The sequence below is a fragment of the Aspergillus ibericus genome (assembly GCF_003184845.1).
Source record: "Aspergillus ibericus CBS 121593 unplaced genomic scaffold BO80scaffold_1, whole genome shotgun sequence".
NCBI lineage: Eukaryota > Fungi > Ascomycota > Eurotiomycetes > Eurotiales > Aspergillaceae > Aspergillus > Aspergillus ibericus.
The window spans coordinates 508,890-524,478 of record NW_020292099.1 but is presented as its reverse complement, the minus strand read 5'-3'; the positions used below and the strand labels follow the sequence as shown (position 1 = coordinate 524,478).

At 16.5% G+C, this 15,589-nt stretch overlaps 1 protein-coding gene across 1 annotated transcript; it reads right to left on the bottom strand.

The window, feature by feature from the left end:
* Positions 1 to 5,117: 5,117 nt before the first annotated feature.
* Positions 5,118 to 5,285, bottom strand: BO80DRAFT_318980 (uncharacterized protein; the record flags this gene model as incomplete). The annotated part of the gene is made up of 1 exon (XM_025715104.1): positions 5,118 to 5,285. A coding segment is annotated over one exon (168 nt), but the record flags the coding sequence as incomplete, so codon positions are not given.
* Between the last annotated feature and the right edge of the window lie 10,304 nt (positions 5,286 to 15,589).

The window sequence follows — 15,589 nt, the reverse complement described above, 5'->3', positions numbered from 1 at the left end:
AAATATTTTTTAGTTTTTAGCTCTATACTGGATACTCTAATAATTAGTTTAAGAAAAATTAATTAGATAAAAGAATTCTAAAGATTATAATATAAAGATTTTAAATACTAATATAAGTAATAAAGTTTATCTTTAAATACTATTTAATTAGATCTTTAATAAGATAATTTAGTGATGGCCCGGTTCGGTTTTTTTAGGGCGGTTCGGTTAAAAAATGTCCAAACCGAACCGCGCCGGTCCATCTATATAGGGAGGCCACAGCCACCTTTTTAAGGACGGTTCGGTTAGAAAATGTCCAAACCGAACCGCGAAATGCCATCACTAATAAGATTAGTAAAGTTGTTATATTATTATATATATTTATTAAATATAGGTTTTTATTATTAAATAAGTATATGGTTAATTCTTTTGTTAATTTAAAAAGAAATTAATTATAAAAAACTTCTTTAAAATTTCTAAAGATTTTAACTTCTACGGCTAAGTAGCGGAAGTTGAATAAAAATATTAAAAAATTTTTTTTATTTTTAGATTTTAATATTATTAATATATGTTTCTAATTTTATTTGTGTGATAGGATCTACTTGTCAGGGTAGAAGGCCTGTCGACTAGGTAAGGAACTGGCCACGGAACGTGTAGGATTCTGCTAGTAATGATAAAAGTAGTCTATATTCACAAGATAGACTAATCCTTGAAGGATTAGTAGTTTAATACTAAGAAATATTATTTTATAATAGATAAGAAAGTTCTGAACTATTACTGATAATTTTATAATTTTTATAATTATTTTAGTATGTTATTTTAAGGACCCGGACTACACTAATTAGACTATTATAAAATTAGAATATTAGTTAGGTTGTTACTGATAAGGTTTTAATCTAGATTATTCTATTATAATTATCTCTTTTTCTGTTGAGCCGAGCCTCCTGGCTTAGAAAGTTATATATAAATAGTTTTGTAGTAGGAATATAATGAATAATAAGGAATATATTTTAGAATAATAATTAATATATTCTTGTAAAATGAGAAGAGTATAAAATATTATAATATATTTATATTTATTATTATTATTATTATAGTTAGGATTAGTAAATAATTTTATTTTTAATGCGATAATAATCCACTATAATATTAATATTAGTGTTGTTATTTTTCTTTCTTTTCTTATATATTTTTTTTATTTTTTATACTAGTTTTTTTTATTTATTATTATAGTTTTTCTAATAGTTAGTATTTATATCGTGTTTTTGTGTTTTTTTGTTGCTGTTTAATTAAAGATTTTATTATAATATTTTATGCCCGTAAAGCTATAAAGTATTATGTTACTTATAATATAGTAATTAAGTCTATATATTTCTTCTATATATATTATTTTTAGTTTAATTTAAAGAAATATAATATTACTATTAATATTTTATTTATTATTTAGTATATTTTTAATAGTAAGGTCTTAATTCTTTATTAATATTATTATAAAAAAAATAAGAAATGTAATTTTATAAATATTCTATGCGTTAATATACTATCTATTTACTAATATGATTAAGTGTTAATAGAAATACTAGAAAATGCTTTAGATATAGTAGAGATTTTTTAATAGATTAATAAGCTGCTGGAGATCAAAGGCTTAAATAATAAATTATATATATATTTATATATTAAATAGTTTTAATTTTATTAAGGTCTTTAAAAATATGGAGGCTGCTTATGCTATAGATCTTTGTTTTAAAAATTTAAAGAATGTGAGTTGATAGGTAGCTGTTTTTTAGAATAATTTATTAATTAAATATTAGATAGATATTTATAGATATTACTAGTATTTAATTATCTGGTATAATATTATAACATACTAATTTCTTTATTCTAGTATTAACGTGATGTGTTTAGAACTCCACTAATATAATAAATAAATACTTTTATATCTATTACTAGGAGATGTGGGCTTTACTGTATAAATTAACATAATAATTATTCTATTTTAAAAAATTATAAATATAATTTATAAATATTTTCTTAATATTTCGGTGATTTTTAATAACAATTTAGAGAATAATTTAAAGGATAAAAAAAATAATAATAGATCTTAAGATTTAGGCTATTTATAATAGATTTTTTATATATATCTCTATTATTTAATAGGTATGTTAATGTCTGGTCTTTATTTAATATTTATAAATATAATTTTAAGTATTCAGGTGTAAATTATTAAAATATAACTTATTATTTATAATAGGTATTATATTTTTTATATAATTTAAGTTAGAGCTCTTGTAATTAGTTATGATATTAATTAAAAAATAATAAAATAATTTTATAAATTTAATATTTAAATTAATGAGTTAGATGTATAATATTTTTAGGATTTTATTATTCTAGTAATATTTTATTATTTGTTTTAATATTTTTTATTTTATTTAATAGTTATAGATAGCTTGGGATGTATTATCTATATTTTTTTTAAAAATTTATTAATTATATTTATTAGATTACTCTTTTTATTTAATTAGATAGTAGTCTTAGCTATTATACTATTAGTAGTTTTTAATTTTTTTAATTTTTTATTCTTCTTTGTTATCTAATTTTAATATTAGTAATATTTTTTTATAATTTACACTAATATTCTATAGCTTTAATAATAAGATATAAAATATATTATAGATTTATCTATACTTCTCAGGTAAATATAGATAATATATTTATAATTTAATCTATTTTAAAATTTAAAAAAGTTTTATAAATTTTAGAGCTAGTTTTCTTGATTTTTTGAATTATAGGTTCTAGGTTAATAACTTAATTAAATTTTTTTCTTTAAAGTAGAATAGTTTTTATATTTATTATAGTATTTCTTTTACTTTTCCATAGTTATTTACTATATTTTTGGAATTATTCTCTTATCTATTTAAATTTTTTAATTCTATTCTGTATAGCTGGGATCTCTTATTATTAAGAATTATTCTTAATTTTAATATAAAAGTTTGGCGAATAACTATATAAAACTTTATTAAATAGTTATTTAGTGGTTGTATTATCTATATTATTATAAATAAATTAGATAATTAATAATATTATAGTCTAATTTATAAAAAGTTTAATAAAATAGTATTTTAAATAATATTTTAAAATTTAGTTTATTCTTTCTGTTTAGTTATTAGTTTGTGAATAAAATATAATAGAAAATTTTAAAATTATATAATTATTATAAAATAAATTTAATTAAAACTTGTTAATAAATATTAAATTTTAATTAAATATAATTTTATTAAAAGGTCCAAAGACTAGTTTAATTTATTAATAGAATAGTTCGGCTAGGTTTGGAGTTGTTATAGTTAATAAAATAATAAAAAAAATAATATTTTAAAAATTAATTAATAATAATAAAGATAGAGTTAATAGTTTATTTATATCAAATAATTAAAAATAATTTTATAATAAAATTTATTACTAATTCTATAAAAAGATAGGAAGGAATTGGTAGGGATTTAAGATTATTATATAATTAATATTTTAAAATTATATTACTTTGATATATTAGGTAAGTTTAAATATAATTAATTATATTCTTATATAGTCTATTCTAATAAAATTTTTTATATAATAAAACTTTTATTTAAGTCTTCCTGAAGTGTCCCGCTAATGGATTATTATAATAAAAATAAATAAGTATTTAATATAATATTTTAAAAAATAGAATATAAAAATAGTTTTTAAAATAAATATGGCTAGTAACTTTAATAATCTAATATCTTTAATCTAGTTATTCTTATTAAATAGTAGTCTTTTATTATTAAGTCTCTAGATTTTTATTTTGTAAATGTAAGATTATTTTTTAAAACTTAGAATTATATATATTTAAATATAGAATTTTTACAATATATATATATATTATATAGATTAGGAGATAAATATTTTATAAAATAAATTTTTTTAAATAGTCTAGTTAGTTATTTTTATACTAATTTAACTATTAGGGTTCTTTAAACTTAATACTATATAAGTATTAAATCCAGAATAATCCTTTATATTTTAAGATTTAAATTAAGATTTTATATTTACTAAATCTTTAATTATTAAGGATGATATATCTATAAAATATTTATAAATTAGAATTAAGAGTTTCTTTTGAGGAGCGGACTCTATCTAAAATTTAATAAATATTTTAGAAAATTTATCTACTAGATTTAATTTTTTTATTCTATGTTTAATAATAAAATTAAAAGAAATTAGATTTATAAATTATTAGACTTATTTCCTATTAATTCTAATCTAGCGTATAAAAGATTATAAATTTAAATAATTAGATAAAACTTTAATTATTTAAGAAATCCCCTCGAGATATTATTACTATTGTTTAAAAGAATAAATAATAGTGAATAATTTCTAATTTAGAGTATTATAATTTAGTTTAATATTAGAGAATTTACGAGATTAAAAAATTATTAGATAGAATATACCCTTATTATTAGATTAAAATAGAATCTTATTTATATTTTCTTTAGATGTATTAGTTTCTAAATATTAGGGTTTTATAAAGTTAAAATATATTAATAAGAATGCTTACTAAAAAGTAATAATTAAAAATAAAAAATTATTTATTTATATAGATTTAGTTAGATTTTTCTAGATTTTTATTTATTAATTATTTTATAAAGTAAAAAAATAAGGGATAATATAATACGGAAGTAGTCTTAGATAAATTATTAATAAAAATTATAAAATTCTAAGAAAACTTAAATATTATAATAATTTTTAGATAATAACCACAAAATAATATTATTTACTTAGTAAGGATCTATAGATATACTATTAGTATTAATAATATATCTTAAGAATTTAACTTGGGATTAGTAAAATGAGTATTTTAATAATTTTATATAAAATTTAGTTTTTTAGAGTTTTTTTAGTACTTGATAGATATATTTTATATAGGATTCTTTATTTAATAAAAAAGTAAAGATATTATCTAAATATATTATATAAAAATTATTAAGAAGTTTATAGAGTGCAGTATATATATAATTTTAAAAAATTATTAAAGTATTAGTTAATCTAAATAATATAATTATATATTTGAAATAATTATATTAAATATAAAATATTATCTTCTATTTATTTCCTTCTTTAATATAAATTTGATAGTAGGTATTCTTGATATTAATTTTTAAAAAATATTTATTATTTAAAACCTTATTAAGAATCTTTAAAATAGGAAATAAAGAGTAACAATTCTTGATAGAAACTTTATTTAAATTTCTATAATCTATATAAAGGTATAAATTATTATTTTTTTTAATATAAAAAGAATAGAAACTTCCACAGGACTTTGAAAAGACTATAATTTAATTTTAAGTTTTCTTTAATATATTTCTATAGGATTTTAAATTCAATTTTTAAAAGAAAATATATAGAATTATATAAAAATATTTTATTAGATTTAAAATTAATAATATAGTTTGCAGGGCTATAAGGAGATAACTATTAAAAAGAATTTATAGAGAAAATATTATAGAACTAATAAAATTTGATTAATAATAATTCTAGATTTAATAGTAGATTATAAGATTCTTCTTTAAATAGCTAGATGTTTTTAGGAAGCTTAATGATAATATATATTTTTATTAAATTTTAAGTTATTTTAATAAATTTAGTAATAAGGAGAATAGAAATTAATAATATATTAAATTATTATAAGTGATTCTATATTAATAAAATAATATATAAATTTTAAAATATAATTATTAATAGTAGAATAGGATTATTATTTAGCTAAGAATCTTTATTAATCTTTATATAATATTATTTAAAAGTTTCAGTGTTTTCTTGTAAATTAATAATAATAATAAATATTTTTTATATATTATAAATAGAAATATTTAATTAATTAATTATTTTGATTCTAGGTGCAGTGATTAGAGTATATTAGAATTTATAAATCTTAATAAATTAATAATTAATAATATTTACCTTAGTGTAACTGTTTAGGTTTATAAAGATTTTAAGATTATTTTAAATATAAATAGAAATATAAAAATAATAAATAGTCTTTATTATAAATAATAGAATTAAAATTATAAGATTTATTTTAACTTTTTTACATTTTTCTTAGATTCTGATGAAAATTAGTAGATCTTAGTAGACTAGATTTTTTTACTCTTAATAAGATAATAGTTTGTAAGGTACTAAATATTATTATATATAAAATATTATAATTATTTATTATTTTTTTTAATAAAGTTTTTTTTATAAGTTAAAGTATTATCCATAACAGGTTTATTATTTTAATAAGTTAGAATCTATTTGTATAGTCTATAATTATTAAATTAATTATTATTTTATTTATATTCTTTTCTATTATTTTATAGTTTGTAGTAATAGATAGTAGTAAATATTATTTTTTTTATTTTTTAAATAAATATAGAATGTATTTTTAAATATAATGATTTAAATCTAGTAGTAGCTTAGTAAAATATAATAAAAATTTTTTTTTCTTAGTTTAACAGGGAAAATATTACTTTAGAGTATTAAAATAAATATAAAATTTTCTTAGATCTTGATTATATCGCTGGTGAGTCCATTTAAATTAAATTATAATATTAGATTAAAGAATAATAGTATTTTAAATTAAAGTAAGAATTTAATTTTTAAATTAAGATTATAATTTTTTAAGTAAGTGTCTCTCTTCCGGGCTCTTATTATTAATAAAATAATACTATTTTTATTTATATGTTAGGTCTATATAGTTAATAGTAGTAAGAATCTTGTATTTTTCAGTAGAATATTTTCTAAAAATTTTTTAAAATATATATTTTAGATTAGTAATCTATTCTTGATATTTTTAGAGATTAAAATTTAATATAAAATAAAAAATATTTTTAAATTTAATTTCTCTATTTTCCTTATTAGATTCGGAAGAGGATTAATAATATTTAGATAAGATTTTACTAGAGGAATAATCTTTCTGGAGATAGATTATTCTTTATTATAAATTATTAGTTTATTTTAACTAATAAATATAATTTTCTAATTATTAAATCTCTTTAATAGTAGGAATGGTATTTAATAATAATTTTAAGTTAATTTAATTATTAATTATTTTTATTTTTTTATAATTTTTAAGAGGTGGCATCTTCCTTCAGTAATTAAAAAAAAAGGATTAGAATATGATAGGATTTATTTATTAGAATAGATAGTCTATTAATTAGATAAGAAACTAGCTATTAAATATATAAGATTCTACTAGTAATGATAAAGGTAGTCTATATTTATAAGATAGACTGATTCTTGAAGAATTAGTAGCTTAATATTAAAAAATATTATTTTATAGTAGATAAGGAGGTCTTAAATTATTACTAATAATCTTATGATTTCTATAATTATTCTAGTATATTACTCTAAGGACCTGGACCATACTGGCTGGACTATTATAGAATTAGAACATTAGTTAGGCTACTGCCGATAAGATAAGGCCTTAATCTGGACTGTTCTATCACAGATATCTATAGATACTAGTAGTATCTAGCTATCTAATATAATATTATAACGTGCCAATTTCCCTATCTTAATATTAATATAATATATTTAAAGCTTTACCTATATAACAAGCAGACATTTCTATATCTATTATCAGAAGATGCGGGCTTTATTATATAAATTATAATAATAATTATCTTATTCTAGAATATTATAGATATAATTTATAAATATTTCTCTAATATTTCGGTAGCCTCTGACAGCGATTCAAAAGATAGTTTAAAAAATAAAAAAAATAAAAAAAAAATAGTAATAATTTTAAAGACTTAGACTATTTATAATAGTTTCCCTATCTATATTCCTATTATTTAATGGGGTATTTAGATGCCTAATCTTTATTTAATATTTATAAATATAACTCTAGATATTCAGGTGTAAATTATCAAGATATTATCTATTATTTATAATAAATATTATATTTTTTATACAATTTAGACTGGGTCCCTTATAATTAGTTATAATATTAATAAAAAAATAATAAAATAATCTTATAAGTCTAGTATTTAAATTAATGAGTTAAATATATAATATTTTTAAGATTTTATTATTTTAATAATATTTTATTATCTGTTCTATTCTTTTTTACTTTATTTAATAATCATGAATAGCTTGGAGTATATTATTTATATTTTTTTTAAAAATTTATTAATTATATTTATTAAGCTATCTCTTTTATTTAATTAAATAGTAATCTTAGTTATTATATTAGTAGTAATTTTTAATTTTTTTAATTTCTTATTTTTCTTTATTGTCTACTTCTAATATTAGTAATATTTTTTTATAATCTATACTAATATTCCACGGCTCTAATAGTAAGATATAAAATATATTATAGATTTATCTATATTTTTTAAATAAATATAAACAATATATTTATAATCTAATTTATTTTAAAATCTAAAAAAATTCTATAAATTTTAGAGCTAGCTTTCTCAATCCCTTAAATCATAGATTCTAGATTAATAATTTAACTAAATCTCTTTCTTTAAAGTAGAATAATTTTTTATATTTATCATAGTATTCTTTTTACTTTTTTATAACTATTCATTATATTTTCTGGAACTATTTTCTTATCTATCTAAATTTTTTAATTGTATTTTATATAGCTGGGACCTCTTACTATTAATAATTATTCTTAATTTTAATATAGAAATCTAGAGAATAACCATAGAAAACTTTATTAGATAGTTATCTAATAATTATATTATTTATATTATTATATATAAATTAAGCGGTTAGCAATATTACAGTCTAATTTATAAAAAATTTTATAAAATAATATTTTAAATAATACTTTAAGGTTTGGTTTATTCTTTTTATTTAATTATTAGTTTATAGATAAAATACAGTAAAAAGTCTTAAAATTATATAACTATTATAGAATAAGTCTGACTAAAATTTGTTAGTAAATATTAAACTTTAATTAGATATAATCTTATTAAAAAGTCTAAAAACTAGTTTAACTCATTGATAGAATAATTTAATTAGATTTAAAATTATTAGAGTTAACAGAATAATAAAAAAAAAGTAGTATTTTAAAAATTAATTAATAATAATAAGAATAGAATCAACAGTTTATTTATATTAAATAATTAAAAATAATCTTATAATAAAATCCATTACTAATTCTGTAAAAAAATAGGAAAAATTTAATAAGAATTTAAAATTACTATATAAATAATATTTTAAAACTATATTACTTTAATATATTAAATAAATTTAAATATATTTAATTATATTCTCATATAGTCTACTACAGTAGAACTTTCTATATAATAAAATTTTTATTTAAGTCTTTCCAAAGTATCCCATTAATAAATTATTATAATAAAGATAGATAAATATTTAATATAATATTTCAGAAGATAAAATATAAAAATAATTTTTAAAATAAATATAACTAGTAACCTTAATAGTCTAATATTTTTAATTTAATTATTCTTATTAAATAGCAGTTTTTTATTATTAAATCTTTAAATCTTTATTTTATAAATGCAAGATTATCTCTTGAAACTTAGAATTATATATATTTAAATATAAAATTTCTATAATATATACATGTATTATTATAGATTGGAAAATAAATATTTTATAAAATAAATTTTTTTAAATAGTTTAATTAGTTATTTCTATACTAGCTTGACTATTAGGATTCTTTAAGCTTAATATTATATAAATATTAAACCTAGAGTAACCCTGCGTATCTTAAAGTTTAAATTAAAAATTTTTATTTATTAAATCTTTAATTATCAGGGATAACACATCTATGAAATATTTATAAATCAGAATTAAAAATTCTTCTTAAGAAGTAAAATCTATCTAAAATTTAATAAATATTCTAGAAAGTCTGTTTACTAGATTTAACTTTCCTATTCTATATTTAATAATAAAATTAAAAGAAATTAGACTTATAAACTATTAAGTTTATTTTTTATTAACTCTAGTCTAGCGCATGAAAGATTATAAATTTAAATAATTAAATAGAACCTTAATTATTTGGGAAGTCCTCTTGAGATATTATTACTATTATTTAAAGAAATAAATAATAGTAAATAATTCTTAATCTAGAATATTATAATTTAAAATATTTAGTATAATTTCTTTTAAAAATTATTATAATTTTTATTTATCTTAGCATGTCTCTAGTAATATATTTTTACAAGTGTTTACTTATTTTTTATAGATAAGAAAGGTCTTAACTCTATATTTATTATAATAAACTAGTTTTTAAATAAGATCTACTTTATTATTTATTCTAAATAAATTTCTTTCTAAGATATAATATAATTATTTTCCAATATATTTATATTTATATTAAATTATTAAATATTATTATCCTAGACCAGTAATCCGAGGTTTTTATGGTTTTTTAAATATATTTAAAAACTAAATTTAAATTTTCTATGGTCTACTATTCTAAAATAAATAATTAAATTGAGATTATAAATTAATATATTACTTAATATTTGATCTTCTTTATTAATAATCATTAAGATAACCAGTCTAATCTTTTTTCTATTTTCAATTTAAATATTAGAATATTAATTAATAAATTAATTAATTAATTATTATTTTTTATTAAATGAGACTACACGCTATGGATATTATTGAATTGAATTGAATTTTAATTAAAATTAGATCTACTAACTAATTAATTATATAATAAAAATGTAGAAATTTATCTACGTAAGAACTCTTATATTTAATAAAAATAATCTAGATAAATAAATAAGTACTAATATAATAAGATCTTATAAATTAAATAATAAATATATTTAATTATATAAAATTAAAACCTAGAATATTTAATCTAAAAATTTATTAATTGTTCATTAACGTGCTATAAAATCTTTTTATAAGTAGGATATATATATCTAATAGACTTAGTAAGTAATATTTAAATTAATTCTGTTTTTAGTCCAGAGAAACTAAGTATAATTATATACATATTTTTCTGCAACATAAAGATAAAAATAGCCCCTAAACTAGAGATTGATAATATCATAAAATAAAAAATAGATGAAACATTTTTAATTAGATATAATAAAATAAGCTATAGTCCTAGATTAAATAAAGTAATACTAACATAATTTAAGAATAAATAATATAATACTAAGCGCTTTAGAAATATATTAATAAAATTATAAGATTATTATATAAAATATCCTATCTACATAAAACTATAAATATAATTTACTAATATCGTTAATAACTATAGAAAATAATAAACTCTCTATTAATTATAAGGATAATAATACCATTGAATACTATAATCTTATAGTTTAAAATAACTAGAAATAAATTAGAAAAATGTATAAATCTTTAATCATATATTTTAATATATGATTAATCTAGAAAATTATTAACCATTATTAAACAAACTACTAGTTATTAAATAAACATTATTATATATATAGAACCTCTTGTAGATGTTGAAGTTATCTTATTATTATTAATATTTTTTTTAAAAAAAAAATTCATTGAATATCTGGAGTCCTACTTGTAGATATATAGAAAAATTTATCTTTATTTATATATAAACTTTTTTTAGATTTATTAGTCTTTACTATATAGACACAACATCCCTATTTTCCTATTTATTAATCATAGGATTGTTTTTAATTTATTATATATATCTAACCTATATTATCTATCCCAATCCGCCCCAACCCAGGTACTTGGGCTGAGTTTTTCTACAAAAAAAACCTAAGAATAGGGTTAGGTTAAGTTTTTAAACCCATAATTAGATTAGGTAATCTCAATGGGTTTTATAAATTTAAATTAAATCTAATTTAATAGGTAGTAAGCTTACTATTTACTTAATATATCATTTTGCCGGAATTTCGGGAACATAAAATAAGATATATAAATTTATATATAATTGTATTTTAAAATATATATTTCCTTTATAGTTTATATAAAATTATCAAAATTAAATAAAATTTAATTGATCTAGGGATAATATATAAAATATATCTTATTAATCTATATATTGTTATAAAAGGAAATTAAACTAATCAATAATTAAATCGATAATAAAAAAATATATATAAAAACTCTAACCCTAACCTTAAGCCCTAGTTGATCTTTATAGATTTTAATGGGTAACCTAACTTAATTTATAAATTTCTTTATAAATAATAAATTTACTAATTTTTTTATGAATATGCTAATTATATCATGAGAGTTTTTATTCCAAATAAAATAATATTTTTTATTAAATTATAAGTATTACTGGATAGTAATATCAAGAATATATATCTTATTTTGTAAAGAAAATTTTTTTACTTAGAGTAAGATATTAATCTCTTTATAATTAAATATATAATGAACATTATAATCAATTAAATTTCAAGATTCTTATAGTATATGTCTCGAATAGCTATAATTAAAATAATAATTTTTATTTTTAGTTTAATTATGAGGTCTATTTACTATAAATTTTGTAATTATCATTTTATTATTATTTTTCTATATTATAAACTTTTTATATATATAGAAATAGTATATATTAATAGCTAGCTTTTAAATATTAGTTTTACTAATATATTGGCTTTATTTGATTAATAGGTTTATAGCTTAGTTTTTCTATTGTGAAAGCTATTAATATCTTTAAATAAATTTTATAAAATCTGTTTTATAAAAGAAATTACTTCTATAAGTTTATTTATTCCATTTTATAATATTTATTGAGTAGTAATATATAAAAATATTATAGAGCTAAATTCTTATAAATAAGTTTAATTTATATATTTATTAATTTATTTAAATATTTATAAATAAGTTTAATTTATATATCTATTAATTTATTTAAATATTATAATTAAATTTTTTATTCTATAAATCTAGCTTTGTTCTTAAGACCACGACGGGGCATACCAGTAAAGAATCATAAATACCAATAATATAAAGAATATTTAAAAAGCCAATACAAGAAATAAAAGATTAGAGAATATATATATTAATTCTATTTACCTCTTCACAGTTCTTTATCTTCTTAATATCTGAATTACTAATTTTATTTGTTTTTATAGCTCTTTCTTCTCTATTTCTTTGATACTTTAAATACTGATTCTATCCACCTCTTTATAGTTATTCTTTCTCTATTACTTTAATATTTAAAGTACTGAATCTACTTATTTTCTTAGAGGTTTTTTATTTCTTTATTTAATATTTAAATTATTGATTTTACTTATTTTTATATAATTATTTCTTCCTTATTTCTTTAATATCTGACTTATTAATGTAATTTATCTTTTTATAATTACGCCTCTCTCTTTCTTCGATATTTAAATTCTTAATTCTATGTATTTCTTATAGCTATTTTTTTATTTTTTGATATTTAAATTATTCATTTTATTATATTTTTTGTACCTATTTCCCTTCTAATTACAGAGATAAATTAAAATATAAATAATAATAAAATAAACCAATTAATCTTTATAGTCTAATACCAATAATATACAAGATTATATTATAATATTTTATATATAAATATTATAAGTCAGATCTTAGTACTAGTTATCATAATTATAAAAAAATAAAAAAACTTAATTTAATTTTAAAGAATAATTGATCTTTTTTTACTATATAATCTAATAAAATATTATATTTAGTAAATTAATTTTTTAAGAATAGTTTCATATTTTTCTAGATCCAATATAAGAAAAGAAGGATTTAAAAATTAATAATTATTAATTATAAGATTTAATTAGATTATATATATTAAATTAGTAGCCTATTTTTATTAAAATCTATAATTAAGATTACTTTCTTTAAAAATAATATTAAGATTTTAAAGTATCAAATTAATTTAATAATAAATTAAATATTTATTATTAAATAGGTATTAGCTCCGGAATTAATAAATAGATAAATAAAAATAATGATTATTATCTTGAGAAAATAAAGTAATAATTATAAAACTATTATTATTATTTTTTAATAAATTTTATAAATTTACTATACTTACTTGAGCTTCTAATTTATCTAAAAAAAGTTTTTATAGATATTATTTTTTATTAATTTAAGTTTCTTTACAGAGACTTCTAGAATCTTTATCTATATAGTTTTTTTTTAAAATATTCTTTACATCAGTAACAAGGCTTCTTATAATAAAGATATTTTTTATTAGTATCTTTTTAGTTTCTAGCTTTATATTTAAAATATAAATTAAAGTCTTAGAAATAGCATTCTCAGACTTTAAAATATAAAAATTATAAGATTCACTATAACTACTAGTAGTAGTAATATTACTTCTAGTATAATTTTTTATTAAATTATTAATTAAACCTGGATAGTTCGCACACTTTTTTATATAATTATTAAAGTAATAATATCTATTATTAAAATTATATATAATAAATTTCTTTAATTCAAAAAGTAATTTACTATATAAATCTTTTTTTTTAAAAATCTTTATTAATTCTAGCTTCCACCACGAGGTAATAAAAAGTAGAGATAAGAATATAAAATTTATTTTTAATGTTTATATATAGGTCCCGGTACTGGTAATAAATATTATAAATTTTATAAAAATTAATAAAGATAATTTCTAGATATTCTAATATATTATTAGTATTATTATAAAAATTAGTTATACTTAAATAAAACCTAAATATTAAATATCTTGTGATATTATTTTTATAATAGTTAGTAATATAAGCTTTATATACTATTAAAATAATAAATTAAATAATATTAATTTTTAACTTCTATTATATAATTAGTATCTGATTTTTAAAGAAAGTATTTCTTCTGTTACTAAATAAGAATAGATTAGGAATCTTTATTACTTTTTTGATTTTAAAAATAATCATATTTTAAAAAATAATTGGAGCTTAATAAATAATTTATATTATAAAAATATTTTATTTTTTTAATAATATTATTCCATTCCTGAGTAAGAGTAATTATTTTTTAATTCTATTCATCTTATTTATAAAAGAGATTATCTTTTTCAGTCTCTAGATTATTAAAAATCTTTAGGACTTTAAAAGTCTACTTTAGGTCTTTCTTATATCGGGCATTAAACTTATTCTAATTAAACCTGTTTTTCCAGTCTAATTAATCAGGTAGTATTGCAGAAAGTCATCGGTTATTCTTTAGCTATTAGGTGTTGCTAAGAACGCGGGGTGGGGACTACTAACAACTTGGCAGGAACTGGCTATGTATAGTAGTAAAAAGGAATAAAAAAATAACACTTAAAGTTATGAGACGGCCGTTTAGGCATGAAAAAAGCCTCGTATTAGTACAAACTACTCTAGAACTTTAAGCATAAGGAGGAAAGAAAGAAAAGAAGAAGTATCGTGGGTGCTTACTTGAAGAAAATAATAATAAATAATAGTAAAATAAACAAAACAAACATAGTTATGTGCTTTCAAATAGAGCTACTATCATAGTTTTCTTCAATTTAAGCTTTACAATTTTTATTACTAAATATATTATAGAATTATATGGGGTCCTGATTTTTCAAAAATAAAAATAAATTTTTAATTCTAAATTCTTATAAATAAATTAATATAAAAATATATAATTCTTTATTGACAAAACATCCTAGGGAAAA